Source organism: Pelobates fuscus, chromosome 4, assembly GCF_036172605.1.
Source record: "Pelobates fuscus isolate aPelFus1 chromosome 4, aPelFus1.pri, whole genome shotgun sequence".
NCBI classification, from domain to species: Eukaryota; Metazoa; Chordata; class Amphibia; order Anura; family Pelobatidae; genus Pelobates; species Pelobates fuscus.
The window spans coordinates 387,663,557-387,678,743 of record NC_086320.1 but is presented as its reverse complement, the minus strand read 5'-3'; the positions used below and the strand labels follow the sequence as shown (position 1 = coordinate 387,678,743).

Sequence of the window (15,187 nt, the reverse complement as noted above, 5' to 3'; positions counted from 1 at the left end):
ATGTTTTCCCTGTTAACGATTGGATGTACCATGTCCCTCCCTGTGGGATGTCCCCTTGCACGGGGACTTGCATAAAAGCCAGTGTGGCATAATTAAAAGCCAGTTCTGTTGCACCCTTCTTCTAGACTCCGGCTGATGTTTGGGTATTCGTATGCTTTACTAAGGGAATCGTCTGGTAAAGCTATTGCATTCGTATGGGAATCGTTTATTTTATATACCGAATGGAGAGTTATAGTCACTGATGCTCTGGCCGTTCGGAAGGAAACTACCGAATGAGTATAGGATATCCTAGGTTTCCTTACAAGAGTTAAAACAGATTGATAGAAAACTGCAAAATGTCAGGTTCACTTTAAATTCTCACTTTAATAAATAATTCTGTATATCAGGCATGCACAACCTGCAGCCTCCCAGATGTTTTGAATTACAACTCCCATAACTCCCTGGCTGTTTCATTCAAAAAAACATGGGTGTTGTAGTTATTATTTTATTTTTTATATAGCGCCAGCAAAGTTCCGTAGCGCTGTGCAATGGTTCAAACACAGCTGGGGGGCGGCAGGTTGTGCAGGCCTTCTGTATATCATTTATTTACATTATAAATCCTGTACATGGTTCTTTTCTGTTATCTCCTTTTATAAAAAAGATAACATTGCATTTCTAGGTTCACAAATGTTAAAAAGGAATTAAAAATGATCTTACCTCTCTGGTCCTCCTGTAAATATACTGCTACAAATTGTGGCCACAATATTATTAAAGTGGAGATAATCATGTCCTTCAATTACCGGTTTGTTACCATATTTTATCCATTCTTGCCCAGGATAAACCCAGAATCGTTCCCCATACCATCCATTCCCTCTTAGTTTACTAGGTTCTATTTCTCGTGTTTTGGCAGCCGGACCCATGGAAGCATCACATCTGGAAAGGTTCGCAAAGCACCATCACCAGGAAGAGAACTTTCAAAGAGGTGGCCAAGTAAGAGGAGCCATGGCGGCCATTTACCCAACACAACCTAGTATAACAGACACTCCTAATTTACAGTTAATGGATCCCACACCCAAAATGTATCAACTCTTCCCCTAACAAACATGTCTAATACCTGCCCATCCCTCACCCCGTCTGTATATAGGGATACCTCCCATCCCCCACCCCGTCTGTATATAGGGATTATACCTCCCATCCCTCACCCCGTCTGTATATAGGGATTATACCTCACATCCCCCACCCCATCTGTATATAGGGATTATACCTCCCATCCCCCACCTCGTCTGTATATAGGGATTATACCGCCCACCCCCCACCCTGTCTGTATATAGGGATTATGCCGCCCATCCCCCACCCTGTCTGTATATAGGGATTATACCGCCCATCCCCCACCTCGTCTGTATATAGGGATTATACCGCCCATCCCCCACCCCATCTGTATATAGGGATTATACCTCCCATCCCCCACCTCGTCTGTATATAGGGATTATACCGCCCATCCCCCACCCCGTCTGTATATAGGGATTATACCGCCCATCCCCCACCCTGTCTGTATATAGGGATTATGCCGCCCATCCCCCACCCTGTCTGTATATAGGGATTATACCGCCCATCCCCCAATAGCCTCTCTATATAACAGACTTTCAAATCTGATTATTTTTTTTTCCAGTGCAGTGAAATTTTCAGCTAAACTGATGGGTAAAGCCATGGCAAGAAGAGTAAAGGCTACTATTCTCTATGCCACCGAGACTGGACGATCGGAGACCTATGCTCAGAATCTCTGTACGATTTTCAGATACGCCTTTGATCCAAGAGTAAGAAGACACCGCAACTCGGGGGGATTACATAGAAACTGAGCGAGATACGATATAGATAATCTAAGGGGGATTACATAGAAACTGAGCGAGATACGATATAGATAATCTCAGAGGGATTACATAGAAACTGAGCGAGATACAATATAGATAATCTCAGAGGGATTACATAGAAACTGAGCGAGGTACGATATAGATAATCTCAGGGGGATTACAGAGAAACTGAGCGAGATACGGTATAGAAAATCTCAGGGGGATTACAGAGAAACTGAGCAAGATACGATATAGATAATCTCAGGAGGATTACATAGAAACTGAGCAAGATACGATATAGATAATCTCAGGGGGATTACAGAGAAACTGAATGAGATACGGTATAGATAATCTCAGGGGGATTACAGAGAAACTGAGCGAGATACGGTATAGATAATCTCAGGGGGATTACAGAGAAACTGAGCAAGATACGATATAGATAATCTCAGGAGGATTACATAGAAACTGAGCAAGATACGATATAGATAATCTCAGGGGGATTACAGAGAAACTGAGCGAGATACGGTATAGATAATCTCAGGGGGATTACAGAGAAACTGAGCGAGATACGGTATAGATAATCTCAGGGGGATTACAGAGAAACTGAGCAAGATACGGTATAGATCAACTCAGGGGATTACATAGAAACTGAGCAAGATACGGTATAGATCAACTCAGGGGGATTATATAGAAACTGAGCAAGATACGGTATAGATCAACTCAGGGGGGATTATATAGAAACTGAGCGAGATACGGTATAGATCAACTCAGGGGGATTACATAGAAACTGAGCGAGATACGGTATAGATCAACTCAGGGGGATTACATAGAAACTGAGCGAGATACGGTATAGATCAACTCAGGGGGATTACATAGAAACTGAACAAGATACGGTATAGATCCACTCAGGGGGATTACATAGAAACTGAGCAAGATATGGTATAGATCAACTCAGGGGGATTATATAGAAACTGAGCAAGATACGGTATAGATCAACTCAGGGGGGATTATATAGAAACTGAGCGAGATACGGTATAGATCAACTCAGGGGGATTATATAGAAACTGAGCGAGATACGGTATAGATCAACTCAGGGGGATTACATAGAAACTGAACAAGATATGGTATAGATCAACTCAGGGGGATTACATAGAAACTGAGCGAGATACGGTATAGATCAACTCAGGGGGATTACATAGAAACTGAGCGAGATACGGTATAGATCAACTCAGGGGGATTACATAGAAACTGAGCGAGATACGGTATAGATCAACTCAGGGGGATTACAGAGAAACTGAGCGAGATACGGTATAGATAATCTCAGGGGGATTACAGAGAAACTGAGCGAGATACGGTATAGATAATCTCAGGGGGATTACAGAGAAACTGAGGAAGATACGATATAGATAATCTCAGTGGGATTACAGAGAAACTGAGAGAGATACGGTATAGATAATCTCAGGGGGATTACAGAGAAACTGAGCGAGATACGGTATAGATAATCTCAGGGGGATTACAGAGAAACTGAGCGAGATACGGTATAGATAATCTCAGGGGGATTACAGAGAAACTGAGGGAGATACGGTATAGATAATCTCAGGGGGATTACAGAGAAACTGAGCAAGATACGATATAGATAATCTCAGGGGGATTACATAGAAACTAAGCGAGATACAATATAGATAATCTCAGTGGGATTACAGAGAAACTGAGCGAGATACGGTATAGATAATCTCAGGGGGATTACATAGAAACTGAGCAAGATACGGTATAGATCAACTCAGGGGATTACATAGAAACTGAGCAAGATACGGTATAGATCAACTCAGGGGGATTATATAGAAACTGAGCGAGATACGGTATAGATAATCTCAGGGGGATTACAGAGAAACTGAGCGAGATACGGTATAGATCAACTCAGGGGGATTATATAGAAACTGAGCGAGATACGGTATAGATAATCTCAGGGGGATTACAGAGAAACTGAGCGAGATACGGTATAGATCAACTCAGGGGGATTACATAGAAACTGAGCGAGATACGGTATAGATCAACTCAGGGGGATTACATAGAAACTGAGCGAGATACGGTATGATCAACTCAGGGGGATTACATAGAAACTGAACAAGATACTGTATAGATCAACTCAGGGGGATTACATTCAATTCAGGCCTTTTGTAGTAAACACTGTCTTTTCAGAGAAAATAACTCCACTGGCCGCTCCTTAGATGGCTGCTAGAGGTGCTTCCTGGGGCAGTACTGCCTAGTGTGCAGCACTGCCATTCAGTGTCTCCACCCTCTGCTTGCAGACACTGACCTTTCCTCATAGAGATTCCTTGATTCAATGTATCTTTATGAGGAGATGCTGATTGGCCAGGGCTATGTTGGACTTGTGCTGGCTCTGCCCCTGATCTGCCTAGTTGACAGTCTCAGCCAATCCTATGGGGAAGTATTGTAATTTGCTCAGACCACCACTTCTGATTATGTCAGCAGACAGTCGGTTCAGAGGCAGAGCCAGCAGCTGCAGACTTGAATACAAGTAAGATTGTACTATATTTAGGGAGGCAAGAGGGTTAGGGGGGCTAGAAGGTGTTTTTTACATAATAGGGTCAGAAATACATGATTGTTTTCCTGACCCTGTAGTGCTCCTTTAAGCAAGAGTATGTGAAGAGTAGTTAGGGTTGCCAACTTTCTTGGAAAAAAATACTAGCCTATGTATAATTAATTAGTTATGAGTAAAAACACATGATGTAAATTACAAGGAGTGACATAAGAGAAATTTCTGTGAAATCACCAACAAACTACTCAGTTTGATTCTGCTGTATGGATGAAGTGTCTCCCTGTCTCCAAGTGTCTGTCTTGCAAGTCTCCCCATTCTCCCAGTGTCCCCATGTCTCAGTGTCAGTGTCCCAATATCGCCTAGTCCCCTAGTCTCCCAGTGTCCCCATGTCTCAGTGTGTCCCCATGTCTCAGTGTCAGTGTAACGGATCGCCTGGCACCCCGACTTGGTACCTCCGTTAATGGATGCTCCTAGTGCTTCCTGAGGGCTCCAAGCACTCTGGCAGACACCATAATCACCGAATCCAATAAAACCTTTAAATTCTCCCAAGCGTATGAATGCTGTAGACCATTGAATAGGAACCATACGAATAGGCTTGTACCCCTAGCAGTCAACTGGAACAGCATACAATAAATCCTTCCCCCAATAATGAGACGACACATCACTTTGAGGTTAAAACAGGAACTCTGGACTGGGACATCCAGCCTGGCTTTTATTCACAATCCACAAAACATAGTGCTGCTCAGAGGGTTTTGCAGAACAACCAATAAACACATTACAACACATACAATGCAAGTACAGCAGCCAATCAGACACAATGGGACAATAGAAACACACCCAGCATATTCCTCCCCTCTGCTTAGGAGATAATTGAGTCAATTACTGTATCTACTCAATTATCTCCAAGCTGAAAAGTTACACTTTTTATACATTTTTATAACTTGGTGAGTTAACATCGTACATACATAAAACTTATATTATTTTAACCAGTATAACTTGGGGACAAACATATCCAAAATTCACTTGAATAGGTTCAGGGGTTTAACGGTTAGGTCGAAGTCCTTTGTTTTCACTTGCAAGCATGGCTTTTCCTTGTCCCTGGGACAACACCCTCCTGGAGAACAATGGATCCGGGGGAGGGGAAGAGGAAGTGTCCAAAAAGTTTCAGTATGTCCATACACTGTTTTTAAAAGGCCAGCACAGTACAATAAAAGTCCATTCACTGTGCTTAAAGGGCCAGTAGCCGCACAATAAAATACAATATGCCCAAATATTGCATTCAAAAGTACAACTTTACCAGGGGCCATAGTCAGCAGGTAGGAGGCGGGCAGCCAGGCCTCTCCAATGCCCAGTGGCGAGGTTGGTTTCGCCACATTTCTCCCCTTTTCCAAACATACTAACAGGGTACCTGACCTCTTGCCGGTCAGTGCCCTTGTTAGTCCAGCAGCCCACCCACAAAACAGAAACAGCAGTACAGTCCACCCACAATGAATGGTTACTACACCTGAGTAATGGAAAAACTTGTCCAGGTCCAGGTGCCTCACCCCGGCTGTGTGGGGGACTGGTAGGCTGTTTTGGTGGGTTGCTGAGTGGGCAGAGACCAGCGGTACTCTGCCCTGGTGCCAGCACTACTACAGGAGTAGTCTGGTTGGAGCCTGGTTGCTGGAGACCGACTGTCTCCCCTTTAGCTGCGCAGCTCTGCTGCTGGAGACCGACTGTCTCCCCTTGAGTTACACAACTCTGCTGCTGGAGACCGACTGTCTCCCCTTTAGTTACACAGCTCTGCTGCTGGAGACAGACTGTCTCCCCTTTGGCTAAACAGCCCTGTTGTGGGGGGGCAGGACCGACTGTCCCTACCCCCTGTGCTGGAAGTGCAGAGACCACGGTCCCATCTGCACAGGTGTGGGGCTTACAGTCTCCCCCTGGTACATTAAGCTGCCGCTGGGGAGAGGTGGTAACCAGCTCCTCTCCCATTAGAACACTCTGCCCATTGATGATCCGCCGCTGGGGAGAGGTGGTAACAATCTCCTCTCCCATTAGAACACTCTGCCGCTGGGGAATGGAGACTGGGCTCTCTATTCCCTGTACATTAATGATCCGCCGCTGGGGAGAGGTGGTAACAATCTCCTCTCCCATGCATACTTCCCGTCTCTGCGGAGGGAGACCGACTGTCTCTCCTCCCAGCACAGAGTCCTGCTGTGGGGAAAAGGGGGCTGAGCTCTCCATTCCCTGCTGGATACTCTGCCGCTGGGGAATGGAGACTGGGCTCCCAATCCCCAACAAATCACACTGCCGCTGGGGAGGGAGGACGGCCCCTTCAGCTCCCTGTAACTTGGGCGCAGAGACCACGGTCCCATCTGCGCTGGTGTGGGGCTTACTGTCTCCCCTTGGTGTGCTAAGCTGCCGCTGGGGAGAGGGGGTAACAAACTCCTCTCCCTTACACACTTTCAGCCGCTGGGGAGCAGGGCTGACCCTCTGTACTCCCTGTAGGCAGGGCGCAGAGACCACGGTCCCATCTGCGCTGGTGAGGGGTTTACTGTCTCCCCTTGGTGAGCTGCGCTGCCGCTGGGGAGAGGGAATAACAAACTCCTCTCCCTTACACACCTTCAGCCGCTGGGGAGAGGGGATAACAGGCTCCTCTCCCTGCACCGTAGAATGCCGCTGGGGAGCAAGAACGGCACCTTCAGCTCCCTGTAACGCACACTGCCGCTGGGGATCGGGCCGACTGCCAAGCATCCCTGTAGGGCCGGTAGAGAGACCGCAGTCCCATCTCCACCTGCCATATGTGGGTCTTCCCAGGACCAATCCGTGAGGCCCCGCAACATTTGTGAGTAAGGGCCCGGTGGAGAGACCTTGGTCCCATCTCTACCTGCCTGTTGTGGTTCCTCACAGGACCAGTCTATGAGGACCCCCACTTCGGGTTCCTCCCGCCGCCTCAGGGAAAGACGGCTAACCTCCTCGGATGCAGCCTCTACTCGGCTGCTGTACCGCTCCTGCTGCTGAGCATACTTCCTCTCTTTTGCCAACCGGAATTCTCGGTCCAGCCTTGTGTTTCGCTCAGCCATGACCTGGTTCCAGATCACCCGGCGTGTCTCCATGGGTATATCATCCCCATACTCGGCCACTCGCTGCCTCACCTCGGCCAGCCAATCATCTCCAGAGCCAGAACCTTCCATACTTGTCTGCTCCCAGGGGCGCTGCACGACTGCTAGCGTTGCCCTCAATTTGTAAATCCAAACAGTGTCTCTGAGCTGCTTTACCTCACACTAGGACGCCATCCCACCGCTGCCACCAATGTAACGGATCGCCTGGCACCCCGACTTGGTACCTCCGTTAATGGATGCTCCTAGTGCTTCCTGAGGGCTCCAAGCACTCTGGCAGACACCATAATCACCGAATCCAAGAAAACCTTTAAATTCTCCCAAGCGTATGAATGCTGTAGACCATTGAATAGGAACCATACGAATAGGCTTGTACCCCTAGCAGTCAACTGGAACAGCATACAATAAATCCTTCCCCCAATAATGAGACGACACATCACTTTGAGGTTAAAACAGGAACTCTGGACTGGGACATCCAGCCTGGCTTTTATTCACAATCCACAAAACATAGTGCTGCTCAGAGGGTTTTGCAGAACAACCAATAAACACATTACAACACATACAATGCAAGTACAGCAGCCAATCAGACACAATGGGACAATAGAAACACACCCAGCATATTCCTCCCCTCTGCTTAGGAGATAATTGAGTCAATTACTGTATCTACTCAATTATCTCCAAGCTGAAAAGTTACACTTTTTATACATTTTTATAACTTCGTGAGTTAACATCGTACATACATAAAACTTATATTATTTTAACCAGTATAACTTGGGGACAAACATATCCAAAATTCACTTGGATAGGTTCAGGGGTTTAACGGTTAGGTCGAAGTCCTTTGTTTTCACTTGCAAGCATGGCTTTTCCTTGTCCCTGGGACAACACCCTCCTGGAGAACAATGGATCCGGGGGAGGGGAAGAGGAAGTGTCCAAAAAGTTTCAGTATGTCCATACACTGTTTTTAAAAGGCCAGCACAGTACAATAAAAGTCCATTCACTGTGCTTAAAGGGCCAGTAGCCGCACAATAAAATACAATATGCCCAAATATTGCATTCAAAAGTACAACTTTACCAGGGGCCATAGTCAGCAGGTAGGAGGCGGGCAGCCAGGCCTCTCCAATGCCCAGTGGCGAGGTTGGTTTCGCCACAGTCAGTGTCCCCATAATGCCCACTCCCCATGTCTCAGTGTGTCCCTATGTCTCAGTGTGTCCCCATGTCACTAGGATACTAGGGGACACAGTGAGACATGGGAACACAGAGACCCGGGAACACTGGGAGACATGGGGGAACTGAGACACTTGGGGACACATGGGGCACTTGTGAATACAGACATGGGGACACTAGGAAACATGGGGACACTGGGAGACCTGGAGTCACTGAGACATTTGGGGACACTGGGAGATATGGGGACACTAAGACACTAGGGACACTAAGAGACATGGGAACACAGACACTGGGAGACTAGGGACACTGGGAGACTAGGGACACTGGCTGGAAGACAGACACTTGGGGACACTGGTAGACATGGGGACACTTGTGGACATAGACATGGGGACACAGAGGGACACAGACATTGGGACACTGAGAGACATGGGGACACAGAGACACGGGCACACTGAGAAACATGGGAGACTAGGGGAAACTGGGAGCCATGTGGGCACTGAGCCACTAGGGATACTGCCTAGGGGACATGGGGACACTGGGAGACATAGGACAGTGTCTCCGTGCCCCAATGTTTCAGTGTCTCCCAATGTCCCTGTGTCTCACAGCGTCCCCATGTGTCTCAGCATCGCCACTAGTGTCTCAGTGTCCCTATGTTTTCCATTGTCCCCAAGTATAACAGTGTCCCCTAGTGTGTGTCCCCATATGTCCCCTAGTATCTCAGTGTCCCTATATTTCCCTTAGTGTCTCAGTGTCCCCATGTCTCCCTGCAGCCTTTCCCCCCCCCATCCCTCACTTACCTGAGCTGTAGAGCTGCTGTCTGGACTCTCTGTGCTCTGTAGCTGCTCCCCCATGGATCAGTGAGTAGAGAGAGGCAGGTAGATGCTGTAACTTCCTATCCCTACCTCTCTCCACACACAGTGACCCCTACTGGCCGGTGCTGGTATTGCAGAGTAATCTCTTTTATGCTGAGAAAAATATCTGCATTTGTATTGCCGGTATTACTTTTTACATTTGTAAATACTGGCACGGCCAGGCAGCCTCAAATACAGGCTGTGCCAGTAAAATACCAGCCAAGTGGCAAACTTAAGAGTAGTGTGTTTTTTTTTTTTTAAATGGGCCTATTCCATGGGCCTGCAGCTCCATCAGCCCCTATGTTAATCCGGCCCCAGCCTTAACAGATTTAATAACAGACATTAACAGATTTAATAACAGACATTATCGATAACTAAAACAATTTAATAAACTCATGATAACATTGTTCAACAAATGAATGGTTATCCCAAGATGTGAATGGCTGCTTTCCATGATACGTCTGTTCTGATTAGATTATTTTGGATTGTTAATGTTTTTTAAAACTCATAATACCATTTAAAGAACCCATTATCAAAGAAAACGAGCGAGATTGTGACCCAGGATGTTTTCATTTCATTCAGATAGTCAATTCATAACAAAAGGCCGTTGTGCGGATACTCTCATGGTAATGGATTTAACTGATTGTTTGATACAGGTGATTTGTATGGACCAGTATGACACCGTCAACTTGGAGCACGAGACCCTAGTGTTGGTGGTGACCAGTACGTTTGGTAACGGGGATCCTCCAGAAAATGGCGAGGTAATTATTTCCCCTATTAATTCTTGTCCATATCAGAAGTACCTTAATTGCCCCTCCTTCAGACGCTGGCCGTTAAGATCACCAGTCGTTACCCTTTCCCAGAGCATTCTATTTCTTTGTAGACCCTGGCGTAGAGACAGTCATCAATTATCCTTTTAATCACTGGGGGAGATTTATCAAAGTGTCATCGACACTTTTAAGTCTAATTCTTGCCATTTTGTTTGAGCAATTTAATAGATCTGTTTTCATTTGTTTTTTTTTGTACCCCAATAGTTTTTAAATAGTTGCCATTTTGTTCACCAATGCAAAGTATTGCAGAAAAGTGGGTGAATTTTACTACCGCCATCAATTTGAAAGTCTTCTGAAATGTTAATGGTGGAATTTATCATGGCGAAAAACTTAACTTTTTAGATCACTTTAAGATGTCAAGATGTAATGCCTTGTGAAGTCACAGTGTGTCACCTTCAATGTATAATGACCGTGCATTGTGTTAGTACATCTAATAATGACCGTGTGTTGTGTTAGTACATCCAATAATGACCGTGTGTTGTGTTAGTACATCTAATAATGACCGTGTGTTGTGTTAGTACATCTAATAATGACCGTGTGTTGTGTTAGTACATCCAATAATGACCGTGCATTGTGTTAGTACATCCAATAATGACCATGCGTTGTGTTAGTACATCCAATAATGACCGTGTGTTGTGTTAGTACATCCAATAAGGACCATGCATTGTGTTAGTACATCCAATAATGACCGTGTGTTGTGTTAGTACATCCAATAAGGACCGTGTGTTGTGTTAGTACATCCAATAATGACCGTGAATTGTGTTAGTACATCCAATAATGACCGTGCATTGTGTTAGTACATCCAATAATGATGTGCATTGTGTTAATACATCTAATAATGACCGTGTGTTGTGTTAGTACATCCAATAATGACCGTGCATCGTGTTAGTACATCTAATAATGACCGTGCATTGTGTTAGTACATCCAATAATGACCGTGCATTGTGTTAATACATCCAATAATGACCGTGCATTGTGTTAGTACATCCAATAATGACCGTGTGTTGTGTTAGTACATCTAATAATGACCGTGTGTTGTGTTCGTACATCCAATAATGACCGTGTGTTGTGTTCGTACATCCAATAATGACCGTGCATCGTGTTAGTACATCCAATAATGACCGTGTGTTGTGTTAGTACATCCAATAATGACCATGCATTGTGTTAGTACATCCAATAATGACCGTGTGTTGTGTTAGTACATCCAATAATGACCGTGCATTGTGTTAGTACATCCAATAATGACCATGCATTGTGTTAGTACATCCAATAATGACCGTGTGTTGTGTTAGTACATCCAATAATGACCGTGCATTGTGTTAGTACATCTAATACTGACCGTGCATTGTGTTAGTACATCCAATAATGACCGTGCATTGTGTTAATACATCTAATAATGACCGTGTGTTGTGTTAGTACATCCAATAATGACCGTGTGTTGTGTTAGTACATCCAATAATGACCGTGAATTGTGTTAGTACATCCAATAATGACCGTGCATTGTGTTAGTACATCCAATAATGACCGTGCATTGTGTTAATACATCTAATAATGACCGTGTGTTGTGTTAGTACATCCAATAATGACCGTGCATCGTGTTAGTACATCTAATAATGACCGTGCATTGTGTTAGTACATCCAATAATGACCGTGTGTTGTGTTACTACATCCAATAATGACCGTGTGTTGTGTTGGTACATCCAATAATGACCGTGTGTTGTGTTAGTACATCCAATAATGACCGTGTGTTGTGTTAGTACATCTAATAATGACCGTGCATTGTGTTAGTACATCTAATAATGACCATGCGTTGTGTTAGTACATCCAATAATGACTGTGTGTTGTGTTAGTACATCCAATAATGACCGTGCATCGTGTTAGTACATCTAATAATGACCGTGCATTGTGTTAGTACATCCAATAATGACCGTGTGTTGTGTTACTACATCCAATAATGACCGTGTGTTGTGTTGGTACATCCAATAATGACCGTGTGTTGTGTTAGTACATCCAATAATGACCGTGTGTTGTGTTAGTACATCTAATAATGACCGTGCATTGTGTTAGTACATCTAATAATGACCATGCGTTGTGTTAGTACATCCAATAATGACTGTGTGTTGTGTTAGTTCATCCAATAATGACCGTGTGTTGTGTTAGTACATCCAATAATGACCGTGAATTGTGTTAGTACATCCAATAATGACCGTGCATTGTGTTAGTACATCCAATAATGACCCTGCATTGTGTTAGTACATCCAATAATGACCATGCACTATGTTAACAGACCAACTATATGGGTATTGATCTAACCTGTTAATCTCTACAGACCTTTGCTCGGGAATTGATGGAGATGACATCCCCGAATGTGGCTGCCCTTCAGCCAGAGCAGCAGAAGTAAGTTCAGCGCCTGGATGTGGGATAGGCTGGAATTGGGTTACAGTCACAGTCAGGGTTATTATAATGTAGTGACAACTTACTCCATGTGCCTTTTTTCTTATCCTACGATGTAACAAACGAATGAAACGAAAACAGATGAAACAGAAAGCAATGAGCAAACAATGACAGCAGTAAGAGACGCGGCCACGGCTGCCGTCTGTCAAATCGTCTGGCTGAAACAGACAGTCTGTGACTATAGCCGAGTTCAGTTATTCTTACACAGATTTCGCAGTATAATTTTATTCCACTCCTTAGCGATTGTGTGAGACAAACAGACTCTCTGAGGGCCTCACATTAACCTGTACTAACTGTTTATTTTAACCAGTGGCGTCTCTAGGATTCATTTTTAGGGGGGGCACATGGTGGGCCAGGGACAAAAGTAGGGGGGCACATTTAACCCCGCCCTCGCCGCAGTTTGACCCCGCCCCTGCCGCATGTTAAGCCCCGCCCCCGACACAATGTGTTTGTTTTTTTTGTTTTTGTTTTTTATAATCCCTGGTGGAGGATTCATTATTTTCCACCAGGGATTATTAAAAAAAACAAAAACATTTCCCTTGATATAGTGCCATAGTTGCCAACATTTGAGAAATTGGGACATTCAGTGCTCCCTGTACAGTGCTGCTCTCTGTATAATACATGGCTGTGTGTATAATATCCTGGGACAGTCAGTGCTCCCTGTACAGTGCTGCTCTCTGTATAATACATGGCTGTGTGTATAATATCCTGGGACAGTCAGTGCTCCCTGTATAGTGCTGCTCTCTGTATAATACATGGCTGTGTGTATAATATCCTGGGACAGTCAGTGCTCCCTGTATAGTGCTGCTCTCTGTATAATACAGGGTTGTGTGTATAATATCCTGGGACAGTCAGTGCTCCCTGTATAGTGCTGCTCTCTGTATAATACATGGCTGTGTGTATAATATCCTTGGACAGTCAGTGCTCCCTGTATAGTGTTGCTCTCTGTATAATACATGGCTGTGTGTATAATATCCTGGGACAGTCAGTGCTCCCTGTACAGTGCTGCTCTCTGTATAATACATGGCTGTGTGTATAATATCCTGGGACAGTCAGTGCTCCCTGTATAGTGCTGCTCTCTGTATAATACATGGCTGTGTGTATAATATACTGGGACATTCAGCGCTCCCTGTATAGTGCTGCTCTCTGTATAATACATGGCTGTGTGTATAATATCCTGGGACAGTCAGTGCTCCCTGTATAGTGTTGCTCTCTGTATAATACATGGCTGTGTGTATAATATCCTGGGACAGTCAGTGCTCCCTGTATAGTGTTGCTCTCTGTATAATACATGGCTGTGTGTATAATATCCTGGGACAGTCAGTGCTCCCTGTATAGTGTTGCTCTCTGTATAATACATGGCTGTGTGTATAATATCCTGGGACAGTCAGTGCTCCCTGTATAGTGCTGCTCTCTGTATAATACATGGCTGTGTGTATAATATCCTGGGACAGTCAGTGCTCCCTGTATAGTGTTGCTCTCTGTATAATACATGGCTGTGTGTATAATATCCTGGGACAGTCGGTGCTCCCTGTATAGTGATGCTCTCTGTATAATACATGGCTGTGTGTATAATATCCTGGGACAGTCAGTGCTCCCTGTATAGTGCTGCTCTCTGTATAATACATGGCTGTGTGTATAATATCCTGGGACAGTCAGTGTTCCCTGTATAGTGTTGCTCTCTGTATAATACATGGCTGTGTGTATAATATCCTGGGACAGTCAGTGCTCCCTGTATAGTGTTGCTCTCTGTATAATACATGGCTGTGTGTATAATATCCTGGGACAGTCAGTGCTCCCTGTATAGTGCTGCTCTCTGTATAATACATGGCTGTGTGTATAATATCCTGGGACAGTCAGTGCTCCCTGTATAGTGCTGCTCTCTGTATAATACATGGCTGTGTGTATAATATCCTGGGACAGCCAGTGCTCCCCGTATAGTGTTGCTCTCTGTATAATACATGGCTGTGTGTATAATATCCTGGGACAGTCAGTGCTCCCTGTATAGTGCTGCTCTCTGTATAATACATGGCTGTGTGTATAATATCCTGGGACAGTCAGTGCTCCATGTATAGTGTTGCTCTCTGTATAATACATGGCTGTGTGTATAATATCCTGGGACAGTCAGTGCTCCCTGTATAGTGTTGCTCTCTGTATAATACATGGCTGTGTGTATAATATCCTGGGACAGTCAGTGCTCCCTGTATAGTGCTGCTCTCTGTATAATACATGGCTGTGTGTATAATATCCCAGGACAGTCAGTGCTCCCTGTATAGTGCTGCTCTCTGTATAATACAGGGTTGTGTGTATAATATCCTGGGACAGTCAGTGCTCCCTGTATAGTGCTGCTCTCTGTATAATACATGGCTGTGTGTATAATATCCTGGGACAGTCAGTGCTC

At 44.9% G+C, this 15,187-nt stretch overlaps 1 protein-coding gene across 4 annotated transcripts in view; it reads left to right on the top strand.

The window, feature by feature from the left end:
• Positions 1–15,187, top strand: part of NOS3 (nitric oxide synthase 3) — a 226,434-nt gene that overhangs the window by 107,927 nt on the left and 103,320 nt on the right. For all 4 annotated transcript variants that reach the window (XM_063452913.1, XM_063452914.1, XM_063452915.1 and 1 more), the window contains 4 exons: positions 890–969; positions 1,649–1,793; positions 10,159–10,263; positions 12,662–12,729. In XM_063452913.1, the coding sequence (XP_063308983.1) occupies positions 890–969; positions 1,649–1,793; positions 10,159–10,263; positions 12,662–12,729 (398 nt within the window). The remainder of the gene's footprint in view (positions 1–889; positions 970–1,648; positions 1,794–10,158; positions 10,264–12,661; positions 12,730–15,187) is intronic.